This window comes from Xenia sp. Carnegie-2017, unplaced genomic scaffold (assembly GCF_021976095.1).
Source record: "Xenia sp. Carnegie-2017 unplaced genomic scaffold, XeniaSp_v1 HiC_scaffold_1, whole genome shotgun sequence".
In the NCBI taxonomy this organism is placed as follows: Eukaryota; Metazoa; Cnidaria; class Anthozoa; order Malacalcyonacea; family Xeniidae; genus Xenia; species Xenia sp. Carnegie-2017.
Window position 1 is genome coordinate 2,683,849 of NW_025813402.1, and position 21,012 is coordinate 2,704,860.

The 21,012-nt window shown below is 31.5% G+C and overlaps 3 protein-coding genes across 4 annotated transcripts; all 3 read right to left on the reverse strand.

Annotated features, from left to right (window-relative positions):
- Positions 1-2,827: 2,827 nt before the first annotated feature.
- LOC124445647 (patched domain-containing protein 3-like) lies at positions 2,828-9,866 on the reverse strand. Its single transcript, XM_046996430.1, is given in 20 exon segments — positions 2,828-3,301; positions 3,382-3,503; positions 4,136-4,280; positions 4,518-4,643; positions 4,727-4,840; positions 4,843-4,878; positions 4,947-5,071; positions 5,143-5,301; positions 5,603-5,642; positions 5,744-5,881; positions 6,085-6,226; positions 6,375-6,441; positions 6,519-6,561; positions 6,928-6,990; positions 7,204-7,316; positions 7,396-7,519; positions 8,081-8,201; positions 8,385-8,470; positions 8,558-8,666; positions 9,724-9,866. Coding segments are annotated over 20 exon segments (2,310 nt in total). The 3' UTR covers positions 2,828-3,007.
- Positions 9,867-10,579: 713 nt separating this feature from the next.
- On the reverse strand, positions 10,580-18,458 carry LOC124434692 (patched domain-containing protein 3-like). Of its 2 annotated transcripts, XM_046984587.1 has the most exons (21): positions 18,319-18,458; positions 17,675-17,791; positions 16,224-16,470; positions 15,649-15,731; positions 15,438-15,557; positions 15,194-15,338; positions 15,021-15,106; positions 14,717-14,837; positions 14,034-14,157; positions 13,842-13,954; positions 13,566-13,628; positions 13,157-13,199; positions 13,013-13,079; positions 12,724-12,865; positions 12,383-12,520; positions 12,242-12,281; positions 11,779-11,937; positions 11,583-11,707; positions 11,362-11,514; positions 11,152-11,277; positions 10,580-10,914 (listed from the first exon to the last, which is right to left on the reverse strand). In XM_046984587.1, exons 2-21 carry the CDS (start codon positions 17,770-17,772, stop codon positions 10,723-10,725), a joined length of 2,385 nt encoding a protein of 794 aa, XP_046840543.1. In that variant the 5' UTR covers positions 17,773-17,791; positions 18,319-18,458; the 3' UTR covers positions 10,580-10,722. The 2 variants fall into 2 exon arrangements, with proteins under 2 accessions (XP_046840543.1, XP_046840553.1); XM_046984597.1 differs by lacking the exon at positions 18,319-18,458 and having other exon boundaries at positions 17,675-17,945.
- Positions 18,459-19,390: 932 nt separating this feature from the next.
- On the reverse strand, positions 19,391-20,378 carry LOC124438129 (bolA-like protein 1). Its single transcript, XM_046988125.1, has 4 exons — positions 20,273-20,378; positions 19,986-20,050; positions 19,836-19,904; positions 19,391-19,756 (listed from the first exon to the last, which is right to left on the reverse strand). Exons 1-4 carry the CDS (start codon positions 20,289-20,291, stop codon positions 19,676-19,678), a joined length of 234 nt encoding a protein of 77 aa, XP_046844081.1. The 5' UTR covers positions 20,292-20,378; the 3' UTR covers positions 19,391-19,675.
- Positions 20,379-21,012: the final 634 nt, after the last annotated feature.

Sequence of the window (21,012 nt, forward strand, 5' to 3'; positions counted from 1 at the left end):
ATCGTTACAGTACAGTTCCATAGCGACAGAGTGAAAAGGAAAACGTATAACTATTTAATAGAAAAACTTACTTTAAAATTGAAAACGTAACGTCATTCGACATAAAGTTGTATGACTTAAGACAAAGAAAATTCTGCACACCAACTAAAATTAACCAAAACTCGTGTGATCATTTCTGTAACTAAACTATGATCCGTAGAAGATAATAGACTTTTTGAAGAAATTTTGATTCCTTAAAGGGGAACTCCACCCTCACATAATGTTGGTCTTAAAACTTTGTCAGTCCCGTGAAAATAAATATGCGGCAATTTTTTGTTGTCTGATTCAATATTTTCACAAAAAATGAATTGAAATGCTGCAGCTAGGGCATCCGGTGCGTGGGAGCAGAAATATGTCAGCGGCTTGTATATGACGTCAATCGTCAATTGCTGTTCAAAGCTTTATGTAAAGTCATTGCACAGTCATAACAAACTTGCGTCAAAATGCTTCTCCTAATCACAAAATGTTTCTTTTCGAAACGTCAGAATTTTTTATTCATAGGTATATACACAAGCAACTTTTATAGCTTACATGCAAGTATTGAGCTGGTTATTTGTATTCTGTTTTAATAGAACGGTTTCACATCCATAAAGGCCATTATCGCACAGTTTCCGCACTACATATAGAACTTGAATGTCGATTAATATTATTTTTTAAAAAATACGAAGGTTTCTTTGTGTGGAAACTGTGCGGTAATGGCGTTTGCTTCGTTTGCTTGTCCTCCGAATTCAACCTTAACAACAGTTTCTACGAATGTGAAACCAGTCTATTGCCCTGAATAAACATTGAATAATAATAAACATGGTTGTGTAATTTAGATTCATTATGGTTAGAAAATAATCCTACATAAAACCATTGTAAAAATAGCCTTTCGTGCATAGAATTGGTGTAGTTTCCTAGACGTAAAGTATGAACTTATAGTCTCCTAATTATTTGTACATAATTTCCCTTTTTTAAGTCACATTTGGGAGGAAAATTTATTTCCTACGCACGAAACCATTGGTATAAATAGAAGTAAAACTAGAGACTACGCAGTGGAGTTGTTATTGGATAAAAAAAGTCGTAGTTCTTTTTTAATAAAAATTCCATAACTAAAAATCAGAGTGCAGATCAATTTGTTGGACGAACTAAGCGAATTCTGCGACAATGGTCAATTGTTGTGTTCCGGGTTGTACAAATTATTCGTTGAAGTCGAAATCTTCAGGTGTTAGCTTCCACCTTATTCCGAAAGACCCCTCCCGTCAAAAGGCATGGATTGCTAGAATACGGAGAGAAAATCTACGTCCTCTCCAATACTGTTACGTTTGCAGCGAGCACTTTGCTCCCGATTGTTTTGAATCGAACCTAAGACAGAAACTTACACCATGGCAACCTTTAAAAAAACGACTGAAGCGGGATGCAGTACCGTCGATCTTTTCCCAGTAAAAAGGCCCTCAACCCAGTAAAAAGCGTATGTCTAGCGAGCATCGTACAGAGAAACGTCAGGCTGATCAAGACAAGGAGGAAGTTAGTAAAAGCATTTCTTGTTAAACTTTAATCAAGAAAAAATTTATACCCTAAAGTATAAATTCCTACTACTAATAATACAACTCGTAGTTTAGTACTTAAACTTATTTTTAAATAAACATTTTGAAGAAACTGCACATTAAATGCTACTTTATAACAAAAGTAGCTTCAATCATATGAAGTCCATCTCATAAAGCGTCATTTAATGGATGAATGATGTTTAAAGTAAAGTGTCTCCGTCAGTAATTACAGCGATTGTACTTTGTTAAAATTGTTTAGAAAAATATCTTCGTACATTCTTATCCAGAATAATCATTGTGTAGCTAATAATCGTATTTTCCTTACCTTTGAAAACCACTAAAAACAATCTGCTTTATGCCAACAGTTTATCTGTGAAAATACACAAACTCTAGTTTCCACGTAACTTAAAAACTGACAAGTATCAATATGTAATTAGGTTTGAAGATGCAACAAAGAACTTTTGCAGATGTTGTATTTTGTGACCGTTACATGAACGGCTGCACGCACTAAAAAGTTTCGGATTTGAAATATGTACGACTACTACATTCGTCATTTGTTCTGCTGTCGCAAGACGAGATTTTTAAAAAATTCAAGTAGAATACTCTACGATTAAAAAAATATAAAGCATTTAAACACCTTTTAAACTTTTTTTAACAGCGTTTTTAAATTGTTTGTGTAAATAGGAATGAGAAACTAGAACTCATTCTACGGAAACAGAAAAATTTATAATTTCTCGTGATGTTGTGATTGCATATCGATAGACTGCATTATTAAAATCTTTTAAGCATCTTCAACTCACAGGGGGCTGCTCTGCTCACATTGATTCACTAATCATTGATTTTGTATTATATTTAAGAAAAAGAAAATATTTTTCAAGTTTCTATAGAGTTTTGATGAATACGCGGGAAACTTAGGAAGAAAAAACAAATTGCGTGTCAATTGCTCAAGTGCCCAAAAGTAGACGCTGTGTTTCATTTAGCAAAAATTATTTTGAGTTACTGCCACAATAAATTTACCGTAATTCTTACTGATAGTTTTTTCCTTCAAATTTTCTTTGAATCTCATTTCCTTCATTTTGTAAGAAATTCATTCAAAAAGGGAATTTCCTTCAAAGTGGAAACGCTGCTATTGTTATGTTTTAACCATAGTTTTCATGGCCATTATTCTAGCAAGTTGATTTGGGTTTAAAATTTCCCAACAATATTTTGAAACAGTGCTGTGTTTTTAATAAGACGCCATTTGTAGTATAAGATGAAACATGTAAATTTGTATAAATTATATTATTGCACTTGTGATGAAGAATTGTTTGACTTGAAATCGGTATGACCTACTCTTATATGTCTATAAAACATAATTATGTACAATTTCTGCAGGTTTATGCAGTAATACGAGTTAATAAATGCCTTTAATCTTTATAATGTGCAATAAATATAAAGCATGCCTAAAAATACATTTCAACGACTGGAACCGGTGCATTATTTTGTTCGAGAGCATTTTTTTGTTTTAAAGGATGACCATTGGAAACATTATCTTCAACCTGAACTCCTTGATTTGTTTGTGAAGGAACGCTAGGAGTGTTTTCATTTTTCTTGTTCTTCGGTGAAACATGTCCAGATGAGGAAGAACTTTCGATTTCTTCAGCTGAATCATAAGGACGAGGACCAATAATGGATAAAATGGTCGGAAGGAAAAAAAGTCCATGGAAAATACCAAATAAAACAACACCAAACAATATCTACAAATTGTAATTGTAAAATTTAAAATATAAAATTTACACAATGTACAATATGACAAAAAAGTATGTACGAAAGTTACCCTGAAAAACGTAATAAATACGTGAGATTTTGACGTAGCCAATGGGACAATCGCTAAAAATGTACTAAAACCACCATTCCATACCGCTGGACCGATATCGCGGTACATTTTAATTGTTCTTTCTGCAAGAAATTCCAGAAATCAAACAAAAAATCACAGAATAAGGAATACAAAGCATAGATCACTTCATAATGTATATAAAATGCATATATAATTGATGTATAAAAAATAGATATTACTGGATGCAGTTAGCCAACTCTAGCCAACAAAGATATTTACTGACTGTTACTATGGTAATCACGTGCGTAATAAGACATGCGTGAACAAAAAATTCAATAGTGTTGATTTACTGTTTGTTCTCTATAGTGGTGCTAGAAATTCTAATAAAGAAAACTAATGTGGTGAATACTGATAATGAAATTGTGAACTTTAAGTAGTTCTAAATTCATTTGAATATAAAGGTTTTCATTCGTTAGACATTCGTTCCATTTTAAAATTGTTTGTACTTTAATAAAAACCACAAACATGTATTTTAAAACAAAAGATAAAACAGCTAACGATTTTATGGATATGATTTGGTTTGGTTTTAATATTTTCACAGGATGTCCACAATTGATTCAAACGAAAGCTGATTGGTAAAAATGTGTCCGTTGAGTTTTATGTCCAAAATATACCATTTCAAAAGTAGGGAATTCTTCTTGGCAATGTTATTGTTCATTCGTGTTAATAAGAGATGCTAAACATATTTTGTCACCTTTTCTTGTACCAGATTTTATCAAAAATGTGTGTCCAACATGAGATGCGTAATCCACAGATAAACCAATAGCAATAATAAGCACAATAGTTGAAACTATGTCAATAGTTAAATCCCAAAAGTACATCAATCCAGCAACATCTACCTAGAGAATAATTTGACAAACAATATATAAAAACAACGTTAAACATTGTTAGAAAGTATATATTGAACTATTTTAAAGAACCTTTCGTTTTCTTTTCTACTGACAAACACATAAAGTTGACCATTGAATGAAGATCCAGTATCCGTGGCAAGCGTTAGTGAATGTTCGATACACAATGCATGACTATGCACATGTAAACATGTGAAAATATCAATGAATGTAAAAATTTCCACTTACCACTGTTAAAACAACACATACAAATACCAACACTGACGTCACTGGGCTTGCAATAATCACCATGGTGACAACAAAAACAACTGCCAAAGCCAGAAGTATATTTCGAAATAGTTCTTCAGATATGACCTGACACAGTTATAGAAAGTTTAAATAACGTAAAACGAACTTTCTCTTTTGATTAAAATTGTAAATTTACGTAAATAAAGTACCTTGTTTCCCTCAGCAAACAAAATCACGCGATTATAGACAATGGGGTCTTCCCTGAAACCAATTCCTTCTATCAAACTTCGAAACTTATCCATTGCTTTCACTTGATCTTGCGTTTTCTAAGAATTCTTAGAAATGCACGTATTCGAGTTGCCTAGAATGAGGAAATTAGTCAATCCAACAATATTAGTTGCATAAACTATTTTCTAAAACAAGACAAACCTTTATAGTGTTAGTGTTGTTTTTCCAATGAATGTCGTCATGAAAACGATTTCCGTCACCTTGAAGAAATTCTCGCAGTTTTTCGTAGAAGACCTTTTTATTGTTGACTGTCAATTCTAAATCATCTTATAAGGTAATGAAAACTTGTGAAATAATTTTGTCAGCTTAAAATCATAAAGAATTTCTTTATACTTACTTGTAGTGTTTAGAAACGTGGAGTTTGTCGTATTTAACCATTTAATGTAATGTTCAAACCAATTTTCAACGGTGTTTGATGCTAAGTATTGCGTTTCACTCTTTATATTGTTATTTAGTGTATGCAACTTTATTTGATCTTTGAAATAATCAATCTCTCCTGTAGAAAAACAATACAATGGAAATAATGATTTTAACTGTTTCATGAAGGAAAAAAGAACTGGGCGATGATAAATAAAGCAAATTTCAAATTTATCCAAAATTGACAAATTTTGTATGTAAAGATAAATTCTATAACAATCCCAACACGATAAACATTCCAAAATCCAAAAGAATTTCTATCTTCAAACGATATCCCAGTAATATATGATTCATCAATCACATGCATCTATAGCTTCGAAAAATATTTCATCTTTTACACTGCTCACAACACGATACAAGTATTTCATCATTAAACTCACCAGTATAAAATGCTATCGGTTCACCACCTTGCACAAATTTCTTACAAATGAAAAAAAATTAAATTTAGACAGTGTCTCAATAAAAATATGGTAATTACAAAGTTAAAGGATCATGTTAAAAAAGGAAATTCAATAAACTACCTCTTCATTAAGGTCCATGTAATCTCTGACAACTGTTCCAGCAGGAAGAAACCATTTGGATTCAAATTGCTGTTCTAATTGCAGTGAGCCATAAATATTTCCACCAAGGAGTGCAGCAGCAATTACTAGTATAATGATCTGAAAAATGAATGATTTAAGATAAGAGATAAAAAAGAATAAAGCTATACTGGTATTTGGTTTTTGTCAAAAAACGTGTAACTTATTGATCAAGATACAAACATTACACGCTTAGACACTTTACATCAAGTCAGAAAACCTTTAATAAAACGGAAGAAGACACAAATATTAAGAGAATTTTCCATTTCTTTAAATTAGTATACCTTTACAGGTAACTTGACAACACCCGGTCCAACAATCTTTTCATAAAACATTTGTAAATAACTTTTCTGCCCACATTCATTTGGTTTATAATCCTGAGGTAAAATAATACAGAGACCACAACCATCGCGACGTTTGTCAATTCTAAATAATATGCAAATTACGAAGATTGAATTTACTGGACGATTCACTGTTGCCAATGACATCTTATGAAAGCGGGAATTGAATTCTTAACAAAAAAGATTATAATAATTACAGAGATTGTGTTACCAGAAATTAAATGATATCTTACCTTCGAGCATCAAGAGATAAACAGGCCACAAAGAAGGTGATTTGCAGCACATAGTCACAAAAAATTCCTAAAAATTTGAAGCGTCTCAATACTATAAGAACACACAAAAAACGTCATTTATTTTTTCGTATCAAGTCTACTTACCAACTGCAGCGTAGAAACAAAATGATCGAAGACCAGGAATTATCTAGTCGTTCAAAATAAAATAAACAGTCATATACAACTCATAACACAACTTAAACTTGCAAGAGGTTAAGGAAAAGTAGCTCCATCGAAATTGGTCATCATGAGTCGGTTGCGAATTAAAAAGGTGTCATCTTCCCTTCACAATAATTACACTTTATTATCTCTAAATTCACATTTATTGTTTTAAATGGTCCTTTTGAATTTAAGCTTTTTGCTATCTGAGAAACTTTATATGCAATCAAAAAAATGCCATCAATAGAGAATGTTATCAATGCATTCGCAGCCGATTCCTGTTAGCAGTTAATGATCTATCGAATGTTTCATAAAGATAAGTTTTAATTCACGGTAATTTATTGATGAAAAGTACCGTTGTTGCTCCAATGAGAAAAGCTATAAGATCTGTAAATGTTGTAATGGTGATTGATACTCCCTGCAATGCAAAACAATTTGATGTAAAACAGTTTGATGTTTATGAATATAGCACGGAGGGCTTTAACAACCTTAACGAACGAAGTTAGAAGAAAAAGAATAAATAATCAACTGGAAAATTTACCTCAAATTGAACAAAGTTCAAATGTAATAACTGTATAATTTAAATCAATTCTGTTTTATGTAGGAGATATTGGCTGAATTTTTCACTTACAGCATGTTTTAAAGTTAAACCAATTCTTTCCGCAACTGACTTTGTCTTATGAATTTCAGGTCTAATGTTTGACCACGATTGTACGATAACAAATAGATCATCTACTCCAATACCTACAAATAATATATAATTCATTATTTTTTTATCTTTTTGCGACTAAAGCTGACGATTGTGCAAACATATTATAATTACCAAGAAGTAGAAAAGGTAATGTTGTATGAGCAGGACCATAAAATAGACCAAAAGCACTACAGAGAGCTATGGATATACCAACTGACAGTCCAACACTAACTATTCCACAAAGAGCAAGCCATGCCTGTACATGGAAAATAAATGATTTGTAACTTATGTATATTTTTTACATTTAAAAAATTTTTTGGACCAACTCTTTCTTAAAAATGGCCGGTACTTAAAGCGGTTGTGATTCAATTTTTTCTTATATCCCAATGAAAAAGTTGCCTCGTGACTTTGTTATCTAAGATTACCCATGTCATGCGATAATGTTGGGAGCTTAAATATTAATTGTGTTAAAATACAATCATTTTGCAACACAACGTTCAATGCAGTTATATGAAGTCAATAGCTAACGCTGTCTACAAAAATATTTGTTAAATAATTATCTGGTAAAAACGCAACAAACTCCACATTAAAATAATGAAACACTCCATTTTTCCGTTTTGTGGAAGGAAATTAGGAATTTATGTAATACATAATCTGCTTATAAGTATACGGCAAGGCAAACTTTTTACTCCCAGAACAAGCAGTTTCATTATTGCAGAATAAGTTGTTTTCAGGTCCATTGACAAAAATTAAGAATTTGCAACGATTTAAAATGATTGGTTGAAATATTACAGATAAACAAACAATAAAATAATACCTTGATCTCAAGTCGTGTGAATTTCCCCAAAATTATTATGACGTAAGCAAATATAATTAGATATCCACTTGAAAGTAAAATGATGTCACCATTAATGGCATCAGAAGATACTTCAGCAAATCTAAATGTGAATTTCATGACAGGAAATAAAAGCCTTGGAAACACAATATACGTATGCCATTTGTTGTCAAAGTGATCTTAGGGTTGTTAGTTTTGGTTTTCTCGGCTTTAGTTAAAAAATTTCAACGAACAAAATACTTTTATCATCAAAGTTTTCAAAGAAAAGAAATTTATTAATCCCTACTTTTTTCTAGTCGTATACAGTTTAATGTTATATTTCTCCATAATTCTTTGAAATTTTTCTTCCCATTTTTTACCACGTGGATCAACCTTGAAAAAATAAATCAAAATGTTGAAAGTGGAAAAGAATTCATTATGTAATAAAATACGATAAAATATAGACTTTAATTGACTTACATTATCCTCAGGATCAACCAAAGCAGGAAGTCGTTTATAAAAAAAAGAAGTTTTCACAAATCCTGCACTTTTAATACTTTCGTCTGGGTTTTCTGAATATCGGCTAGAACTTGTTCAAGATTGAACGGACTTCAGAATATGGACTATTAAGAAAATATTGACATAATGTATTTTATTGTTTATACCGTTACATATATGCATATTTTGCAATAGTGTATAAAAGACAGCAACTAACATATACCTAAAAGGTCCTCTGTTTGTTATATCATTTCGAATTTGCTGTTCAGTTAATGACATTATTTTGGTCTCATTAAAATCCCACAATTCCAAGATCGATCGTAGAGAGCACTTATCTCCCTTTCTATAAATATAAATGTTAAAATTCAATGCTGATTGACCATCGTACAAGCTGTAGAACTAATTATACTTTAAATCTAAAGACATATACGAACTTGAAGCAAATGTCTTTCCATTGCAGTTTTATTTTCAAATGTTATAGTGATGTTGACGACGTCTTGATGTATTTCCAACATCTAAGGATCAAAAGAAGTTTTTTATAAATTTGTCATTTATAAAATTTCGTTTTACATTATTTACAAAATAGTGGGGGCTCTTCTAAATGAGATCTACAGGAAGGACTAGATCTCGCTATTGACAACTACGATTACATCTTGTGGTGAAAATTTTCCTAAACGCAACATTGCCCTTCTCCCTGAAGCGTTGAAATTGTTCAGTGAATATTTATGGAATAAAAGATTAAGTTTCAGTTATGACGGAAAGAAAAGACATGCAACAAGAGCTCAACGCCAAAAGTAGACGCTGTGTTTCAAAAGCAAAACTATTTTGGTTTGCCACCAAATTTACTGTATTTGTTGTCAAAGTTTTTCCTTCAAATTTTCTTTGAATGTGAGGCTTCATTTTGAAGAAAACAAAAGGGAAAAAACACGAAGTTATTTTAAACCATAATTTTTGGCCATATTCTAGCAAGTTGATTTGGGTTTAAAATTTAAAATACTTTTGAGACTTGGTACCTTTTTAATGACGCCAACAGTAAGGACATTAAATTTGTATAAATAAATTGAACTTGGAGCAGAATTGTTTCTTGAAATCTATGACCTACTCTTATTTCTATGTCATAATTTGTAGCTTGCTGCAGTTTGTGGTACCCACAGTTTAAACCTTTAATTCTTGTTCGAATCTGCAGTAAACCAGCCAGACAAGCACCACATACAATTAAAGTAATACCTAACGTCACCCAAGGACTGGCACCAACAGTTTTACCAATTCTAAAAATGTAACGAATTTCCATGTGTTATAAATGGTAGTTATATCACTTTCATTAATCAACTTATGGCAAAGTGGATATGGTTATGCACAAAGTCCGAAAATACCAAATAAAACAACACTAAAATATCTACAAATTGTTGGAAAATTTAAAATATAAAATTTACACAATGTACAATAACAAAAAGTATGTACGAAAGTTACCCTGAAAAACGTAATAAATACGTGAGATTTTGACGTAGCCAATGGGACAATCGCTGAAATGTCTAAAACACCATTCCATACCGCTGGACCTATCGGTACATTTTAATGTTCTTTCTGCAAGAAATTCCAGAAATCAAAAATCATGTAAGGAAACAAAGCATAGATCACTTTAATGTTATAAAATGCATATAAATTAATGTAAAAATGAATAAACATGATGCAGTTCCTCTAGCCAACAAAGAAATTTCTGACTGTTACTATGGTAATCACGTGCGTAATAAGACATGCGTGAACAAAAAATTCAATAGTGTTGATTTACTGTTTGTTCTCTATAGTGGTGCTAGAAATTCTAATAAAGAAAACTAATGTGGTGAATACTGATAATGAAATTGTGAACTTTAAGTAGTTCTAAATTCATTTGAATATAAAGGTTTTCATTCGTTAGACATTCGTTCCATTTTAAAATTGTTTGTACTTTAATAAAAGCCACAAACATGTATTTTAAAACAAATGAGAAAACAGCTAACGATTTTATGGATATGATTTGGTTTGGTTTTAATATTTTCACAGGATGTCCACAATTGATTCAAACGAAAGCTGATTGGTAAAAAATGTGTCCGTTGAGTTTTATGTCCAAAATATGCCATTTCAAAAGTAGGGAATTCTTCTTGGCAATGTTATTGTTCATTCGTGTTAATAAGAGATGCTAAACATATTTTGTCACCTTTTCTTGTACCAGATTTTATCAAAAATGTGTGTCCAACATGAGATGCGTAATCCACAGATAAACCAATAGCAATAATAAGCACAATAGTTGAAACTATGTCAATAGTTAAATCCCAAAAGTACATCAATCCAGCAACATCTACCTAGAGAATAATTTGACAAACAATATATAAAAACAACGTTAAACATTGTTAGAAAGTATATATTGAACTATTTTAAAGAACCTTTCGTTTTCTTTTCTACTGACAAACACATAAAGTTGACCATTGAATGAAGATCCAGTATCCGTGGCAAGCGTTAGTGAATGTTCGATACACAATGCATGACTATGCACATGTAAACATGTGAAAATATCAATGAATGTAAAAATTTCCACTTACCACTGTTAAAACAACACATACAAATACCAACACTGACGTCACTGGGCTTGCAATAATCACCATGGTGACAACAAAAACAACTGCCAAAGCCAGAAGTATATTTCGAAATAGTTCTTCAGATATGACCTGACACAGTTATAGAAAGTTTAAATAACGTAAAACGAACTTTCTCTTTTGATTAAAAATTGTAAATTTACGTAAATAAAGTACCTTGTTTCCCTCAGCAAACAAAATCACGCGATTATAGACAATGGGGTCTTCCCTGAAACCAATTCCTTCTATCAAACTTCGAAACTTATCCATTGCTTTCACTTGATCTTGCGTTTTTCTAAGAATTCTTAGAAATGCACGTATTCGAGTTGCCTAGAATGAGGAAATTAGTCAATCCAACAATATTAGTTGCATAAACTATTTTCTAAAACAAGACAAACCTTTATAGTGTTAGTGTTGTTTTTCCAATGAATGTCGTCATGAAAACGATTTCCGTCACCTTGAAGAAATTCTCGCAGTTTTTCGTAGAAGACCTTTTTATTGTTGACTGTCAATTCTAAATCATCTTATAAGGTAATGAAAACTTGTGAAATAATTTTGTCAGCTTAAAATCATAAAGAATTTCTTTATACTTACTTGTAGTGTTTAGAAACGTGGAGTTTGTCGTATTTAACCATTTAATGTAATGTTCAAACCAATTTTCAACGGTGTTTGATGCTAAGTATTGCGTTTCACTCTTTATATTGTTATTTAGTGTATGCAACTTTATTTGATCTTTGAAATAATCAATCTCTCCTGTAGAAAAAACAATACAATGGAAATAATGATTTTTAACTGTTTCATGAAGGAAAAAAGAACTGGGGCGATGATAAATAAAGCAAATTTCAAATTTATCCAAAATTGACAAATTTTGTATGTAAAGATAAATTCTATAACAATCCCAACACGATAAACATTCCAAAATCCAAAAGAATTTCTATCTTCAAACGATATCCCAGTAATATATGATTCATCAATCACATGCATCTATAGCTTCGAAAAATATTTCATCTTTTACACTGCTCACAACACGATACAAGTATTTCATCATTAAACTCACCAGTATAAAATGCTATCGGTTCACCACCTTGCACAAATTTCTTACAAATGAAAAAAAATTAAATTTAGACAGTGTCTCAATAAAAATATGGTAATTACAAAGTTAAAGGATCATGTTAAAAAAGGAAATTCAATAAACTACCTCTTCATTAAGGTCCATGTAATCTCTGACAACTGTTCCAGCAGGAAGAAACCATTTGGATTCAAATTGCTGTTCTAATTGCAGTGAGCCATAAATATTTCCACCAAGGAGTGCAGCAGCAATTACTAGTATAATGATCTGAAAAATGAATGATTTAAGATAAGAGATAAAAAAGAATAAAGCTATACTGGTATTTGGTTTTTGTCAAAAAACGTGTAACTTATTGATCAAGATACAAACATTACACGCTTAGACACTTTACATCAAGTCAGAAAACCTTTAATAAAACGGAAGAAGACACAAATATTAAGAGAATTTTCCATTTCTTTAAATTAGTATACCTTTACAGGTAACTTGACAACACCCGGTCCAACAATCTTTTCATAAAACATTTGTAAATAACTTTTCTGCCCACATTCATTTGGTTTATAATCCTGAGGTAAAATAATACAGAGACCACAACCATCGCGACGTTTGTCAATTCTAAATAATATGCAAATTACGAAGATTGAATTTACTGGACGATTCACTGTTGCCAATGACATCTTATGAAAGCGGGAATTGAATTCTTAACAAAAAGATTATAATAATTACAGAGATTGTGTTACCAGAAATTAAATGATATCTTACCTTCGAGCATCAAGAGATAAACAGGCCACAAAGAAGGTGATTTGCAGCACATAGTCACAAAAAATTCCTAAAAATTTGAAGCGTCTCAATACTATAAGAACACACAAAAAACGTCATTTATTTTTTCGTATCAACTCTACTTACCAACTGCAGCGTAGAAACAAAATGATCGAAGACCAGGAATTATCTAGTCGTTCAAAATATAACAAACAGTCATATACAACTCATAACACAACTTAAACTTGCAAGAGGTTAAGGAAAAGTAGCTCCATCGAAATTGGTCATCATGAGTCGGTTGCGAATTAAAAAGGTGTCATCTTCCTTTCACAATAATTACACTTTGTTATCTCTAAATTCACATTTATTGTTTTAAATGGTCCTTTTTAATTTAAGCTTTTTGCTATCTGAGAAACTTTATATGCAATCAAAAAAATGCCATCAATAGAGAATGTTATCAATGCATTCGCAGCCGATTCCTGTTAGCAGTTAATGATCTATCGAATGTTTCATAAAGATAAGTTTTAATTCACGGTAATTTATTGATGAAAAGTACCGTTGTTGCTCCAATGAGAAAAGCTATAAGATCTGTAAATGTTGTAATGGTGATTGATACTCCCTGCAATGCAAAACAATTTGATGTAAAACAGTTTGATGTTTATGAATATAGCACGGAGGGCTTTAACAACCTTAACGAACGAAGTTAGAAGAAAAAGAATAAATAATCAACTGGAAAATTTACCTCAAATTGAACTAAGTTCAAATGTAATAACTGTATAATTTAAATCAATTCTGTTTTATGTAGGAGATATTGGCTGAATTTTTCACTTACAGCATGTTTTAAAGTTAAACCAATTCTTTCCGCAACTGAATTTGTCTTATGAATTTCAGGTCTAATGTTTGACCACGATTGTACGATAACAAATAGATCATCTACTCCAATACCTACAAATAATATATAATTCATTATTTTTTTATCTTTTTGCGACTAAAGCTGACGATTGTGCAAACATATTATAATTACCAAGAAGTAGAAAAGGTAATGTTGTATGAGCAGGACCATAAAATAAACCAAAAGCACTACAGAGAGCTATGGATATACCAACTGACAGTCCAACACTAACTATTCCACAAAGAGCAAGCCATGCCTGTACATGGAAAATAAATGATTTGTAACTTATGTATATTTTTTACATTTAAAAATTTTTGGACCAACTCTTTCTTAAAAATGGCCGGTACTTAAAGCGGTTGTGATTCAATTTTTTCTTATATCCCAATGAAAAAGTTGCCTCGTGACTTTGTTATCTAAGATTACCCATGTCATGCGATAATGTTGGGAGCTTAAATATTAATTGTGTTAAAATACAATCATTTTGCAACACAACGTTCAATGCAGTTATATGAAGTCAATAGCTAACGCTGTCTACAAAAATATTTGTTAAATAATTATCTGGTAAAAACGCAACAAACTCCACATTAAAATAATGAAACACTCCATTTTTCCGTTTTGTGGAAGGAAATTAGGAATTTATGTAATACATAATCTGCTTATAAGTATACGGCAAGGCAAACTTTTTACTCCCAGAACAAGCAGTTTCATTATTGCAGAATAAGTTGTTTTCAGGTCCATTGACAAAAATTAAGAATTTGCAACGATTTAAAATGATTGGTTGAAATATTACAGATAAACAAACAATAAAATAATACCTTGATCTCAAGTCGTGTGAATTTCCCCAAAATTATTATGACGTAAGCAAATATAATTAGATATCCACTTGAAAGTAAAATGATGTCACCATTAATGGCATCAGAAGATACTTCAGCAAATCTAAATGTGAATTTCATGACAGGAAATAAAAGCCTTGGAAACACAATATACGTATGCCATTTGTTGTTAAAGTGATCTTAGGGTTGTTAGTTTTGGTTTTCTCGGCTTTAGTTAAAAAATTTCAACGAACAAAATACTTTTATCATCAAAGTTTTCAAAGAAAAGAAATTTATTAATCCCTACTTTTTTCTAGTCGTATACAGTTTAATGTTATATTTCTCCATAATTCTTTGAAATTTTTCTTCCCATTTTTTACCACGTGGATCAACCTTGAAAAAATAAATAAAAATGTTGAAAGTGGAAAAGAATTCATTATGTAATAAAATACGATAAAATATAGACTTTAATTGACTTACATTATCCTCAGGATCAACCAAAGCAGGAAGTCGTTTATAAAAAAAAGAAGTTTTCACAAATCCTGCACTTTTAATACTTTCGTCTGGATTTTTCTGAATATCGGCTAGAACTTGTTCAAGATTGAACGGACTTCCAGAATATGGACTATTAAGAAAATATTGACATAATGTATTTTATTGTTTATACCGTTACATATATGCATATTTTGCAATAGTGTATAAAAAGACAGCAACTAACATATACCTAAAAGGTCCTCTGTTTGTTATATCATTTCGAATTTGCTGTTCAGTTAATGACATTATTTTGGTCTCATTAAAATCCCACAATTCCAAGATCGATCGTAGAGAGCACTTATCTCCCTTTCTATAAATATAAATGTTAAAATTCAATGCTGATTGACCATCGTACAAGCTGTAGAACTAATTATACTTTAAATCTAAAGACATATACGAACTTGAAGCAAATGTCTTTCCATTGCAGTTTTTTATTTTCAAATGTTATAGTGATGTTGACGACGTCTTGATGTATTTCCAACATCTAAGGATCAAAAGAAGTTTTATAATTTGTCTGTTATAAAATTTCGTTTTACATTGATCGCATACATTTAAGAGGCTGTATACATGAGCCCTACAGTGAGATGTCATCATTGACAACCTAAATTTTGTCTTGTGGAGCTGCAAATTGTCCATTAAAATGCAGCAGGAGGTAAAAATTTAGCGTATGGCGGCGATAAAAGGGATTAACGGAAGCTCACGCACATATAAGTGTGAAATAGCAAAGAGCAAAACTATTTTGGTTTTTTTAACCAGCCATTCTGTAGACTGTATTTGTCGTCAAGGCGCGCTGTGAAAGTCCACCTCTTAATGTGGGGCAAGAATTTTGAGTATAAAACAGAGGTAAAAAACAGCCCTTCAAGGTTACATAGCTCATCTCGTAGGACTCATTTAAAGCGGTTATCTTGAAGCTAGGTAATAACTGGACATTTTGATATAACAATTTAAGTAATAGATACTTTAAGAGACTTGGTACCTTGCGAATGACGTCAACAGTAAGGACATTAGATTGTTCATAAATAAAATGAACTGGAGCAGATTCTTCAGGAAACTCTCGTTCGACCCATTTCTTGTCTTTTTGAGCTTGCGAGTCTTGTGGTACCCACAATTTTTCACCTCTAGATTCTTGTTCGAATCTGAGTAAACCAGCCAGACAAGCACCACATACAATTAAAGTAATACCTAACGTCACCCAAGGACTGGCACCAACAGTTTTACCAATTCTAAAAAATGTAACGAATTTCCATGTGTTATAAATGGTAGTTATATCAGGTCATTAATCAACTTATGGCAAAGTAATATATTATGCACAAAGCCGAAAATTACGTAATAGATTTACTGACTAAAGGACTCGAACTTGTTGGATGATCTAACTCTTCAAATAAGAGAAAAAAGATGTTTACTGTGTTTGCACAGGCTTATGCAAACCAAGGAGACCTTTGGGAGAACTCGAGAGCAGATCAGTGCAAGCTGAGACTGAAGGTCGAGGGTTACACCTGCTCAAGAGTTCTCACTAACGTCTCCAAGGTTTGCATAAGTCTGTGCAAACACAGTAAACATCTTTTATTTTATAAAATAGCAATATGGTAGTGCGAAACAGACCAATTTCAGACAAACGTTTTAATTTTGCTCTAAAATGTAAATTCGCAAATTCTCTTTAATTGATTGAGTTGATTTGTCAAGCTCAGTTCGGCGAAAATATCAACAACATTTCATTAAAATCAGTTTGGGGAGAAACTCGAATGTCTTGAAAACACTCGCACTTCCCACGTGATTTTATAACTCCGTAGAAACTTGGAAATATTTCCTATTTCTTAAATGACAAATACAGTTATGTAACATGCACTCCTGCACAAACACAAGTGACGTCATGTAACAATACACGTGACAATCATGCAATGTATACAAGTGATCAAAATCTAGGACTAAGACACGTAACGAAAAAAAACATTAAACTTTAATTTTGAGGACCAAATAACAGTGAAAAAATATGAAAATAAGAACCAAACATGAAAGTTAGAATCCGTAGAGGTTACTTCATAACACCTATTGGATACAAAAACGTGAGCAGCATACGGTTCACGTGAATGATTATATAATTATTTTTGTTTTACGTATTAACGACGCAAAAATCTTGTTGTATGTTTGACCTAGGATAAACTAAAATAAATTACAATTACACGTTCTTGGATATATTTACACATAAAATGCCTTAAAACCAATTAAGTAGGTAAAATTTAATTCTTTGCACCTTAAAACTTAAAGTGTTGCTGAAGTTAGATCGATAAACTGAACAGCAGGTAGCAAGCTATATTCGTAGCTCTACTAGCTAAAGGTAGTACAGCCATGGATGTTCACGAATAAAATAAAGCCAAAATAAAGCTGACAATACAAGCATCTTCGTTGTCTTCATTCTTTAATATCTACCTGTAAAATGCTTTCTCCAAGAATCCATTTATGACATTACTTAAATTCTGTAGATAGTTTTTAGACTGGCTCTTCGATTCTTTACTAGATCCAGACATTCCTGACAACTTCTGTTTTCTATCGTTAGAAAAACTTAATTTCACTTAAACCAAAAAAAATAAATACAAAGACAAAGATTATAACAAAATTGCCAGCTCAAGACTACAAGCAAGAGACAAAAGCCAAATGTAACCAACAAAACGCAATAAGACTAAAAACTTAAAGCTTGCAATAAAACTCTACTTTTTTTGAATCCAAACTTCCAAGGATGGCTAATATAATTTGTAAGAAATCTTCTTATGTTGAATGCGAAGTAAAATAACACTCTACTTCTATTGAATGCAAAATTCCATGGATGTCTAATAGAATAATTTTGATGATTATTACTTAAAAGACGAAACTTGAACAACACTAATTTTCTCCCCATAGTTTTTAAGGTAAAATTTCTGCCGACAGAGATAACAAGAGGATTTAGAATCTTTGTCGAATATTTTGAGGAAGGATTCAACAATATTTACATCATAAATTAAAAATATACAATGTTCTATATTAATTCTAGATTTCTAGAATGCATGTCAAAAACAAAATGGACAAGTAAAATTTACCTTTACAAAAGAAAGATCAAATGCAAGTATACTCTAAAACAAATGGTCGCAGTAGCGATGAAAATGGTCTATATATCTTGGGAATAAGCAGTCGATACAATGTTTTGTTTCACCCTTATCGCTATCGTATGAATATATCATAAATAAAATATGAATAACTAACATTCAAATTTCAAAACGGCAATTGTCTTTAGGCGCGTGGGAGGATATGCAAAAGCATTTGTGGCAAAAGAACTATTAATACATTATCAGTTAATAACTAAATCCAAGAAATGATGGACTTATAAAGTCCTTAACACAGTGCTATGCATCAAGCAAGATCATTAACTTCTACAAACTCCTTGGTCTCGGGTGACATAAATATTCAGATAAGATGTAAATATCACTATGTACTGTTTTGTCTCCCAAACGTTTTTTATTGTTGCATCGACGCTTGTTTAAATACACTTCAATACAACAAAGGATCATGAAGGAAGCACGTGAGTAGACAAGGATATTATTGTGCAATGCTATGTTACATGAACAGGGGAAAGTCAACATTAGAAAAATTCAAAAACATGCATCGTCATAGGCTGTGGCATGATTTGAATTTTTGAAAAACTTAATATAACTTATAATAAACTTTATAATAACAAGCTGGATCATCATTATCGTTACAGTACAGTCCCAAAGTGACAGAGTCAAAATGAAAACGTACAACTATTTAATAGAAAAACTTTTACTTGAAATTAAAAAACGTAACGTCATTCGATATAAAGTTGTATGACTTAAGACAAAGAAATTTCTGCACATCAACCAAAATCAACCAAAACTCGTGTGATCATTTCTGTATCAACTAACTATGATCTGTAGAAGACACGAAAAACTTTTGTAGACTTTCTTTTAAAGAGATGTGAAATTTTTATGCCATGAAGTTGAACCGAAGGTATATAGCTAAAATAAGCATATTTTTTAATAAGATTTTTAAATAAAGATGTTAAACGTTTTTTAACGAAATGAAACTTAAAAGTTTCAAAGTCCGTCTCAATGAGTTTTAACAACGCAATACAAAAAAACAATTGTCTGATCAACGTAAACCACAACAACATAAGGCTAAAAACGATGTTGCGTTGCGAGGATTTTTTTTGAGAGATAAAAACTTCGCAGATATTTTAGTAACTAATAGTAAGAAATACCAAAAAGTTTTCCATACAGAATAACGTTATTTTACTACCTAATATTTATACAAGATTTGAGTGAAATATTTAATAAGTTAAGATACGCATTTATAAATGAGGTTTGAGCTTTTCTTCCTTCTTAAAATCAGAATTTGTTGCTTCGCAAAGGCGAAAATTGCGTTTTGATAACTTTAATCTTATTATTTGCCTGCACCTCCTAAACATGGCGGTGATTTTGCTACTTTACCTTCACTTTTCTCCCATTGTGTTGGTGTTTTTGCCTAAAACACAAAGTGAATAACACAAGCGTGGGTATAAATAATGAACCAAATTATTTTATCATTCGTAAAGTACAATTACCTGTATGGACAAGGCATGAACTGAAGTGGATAATTCAGTTGCAAGAATTTCGTTGACCAATCTATGCCTCTAGTAATAATGTAAGACATTTTTGTTTTTTTAGTCAAAACCTTGATTGAAGACAAGATTTTTATTAAATAAAAAAATAACCTTAATCAAAGGAAGATTTTCAAATTTCTTTGATACAACAACCACTTTAAAATGAGTCTCGGATCCTTATGCATACAAAAATAACATAGAACTAAAAACTCTGAAAATGAACAACTTTTAAGGTAAATTATCTTGCAATTGCCAACCCTTTTGCTACCAGCCAATAATTCACACAAATCGTAATGATCAACGACAGGCAGATGTTTCTGAACAGTCACATATTTTCCTCAAGTTTTGCACAAACACACATGGTGAAAATATGAATGAATGTAAAAATTTCCACTTACCACTGTTAAAACAACACATACAAACACCAACACTGACGTCACTGGGCTTGCAATAATCACCATGGTGACAACAAAAACAACTGCCAAAGCCAGAAATATATTTCGAAATAGTTCTTCAGATATGACCTGACACAGTTATAGAAAGTTTAAATAACGTAAAACGAACTTTCTCTTATAATAAAAAATTGTAAATTTACGTAAATAAAGTACCTTGTTTCCTCAGCAAACAAAATCACTCGATTATAGACAATGGGGTTTTTACTGAAACCAACTTCGAGTTTGTCGTATTTAAACATTTAATGTAATGTTCAAACCAATTTTCAATGGTGTTTGATCCCAAGTACTGCGTTTCACTCTTTATATTGTTATTAAGTGTATGCAACTTTATTTGTTTTTTGAAATAATCAATCTCTCCTGTAGAAAAAACAATACAATGGAAATAATGATTTTTAGCTGTTTCATGAAGTAAAAAAGAACTGGGGCGATAATATTTAAAGCAAAATACCAATTTATCCAAAATTGACAATTCAAACTAAATGTCAGAGTCAATGTGTCCTCTTGTAAGGAAACACTGGAGTTGTTTTTTATATTTCTTGAAAAGGATTCTCAATTATCACAACATGTGATGAAGCGACCTAAAAATTAGCAAAATACTACAAATCATGAGACATCAGCTAAGGTCAAATGCATGGGAAGGCTGGGAGAAGTGACATGTTTAACGCAAGCATTTTTACGGTGCA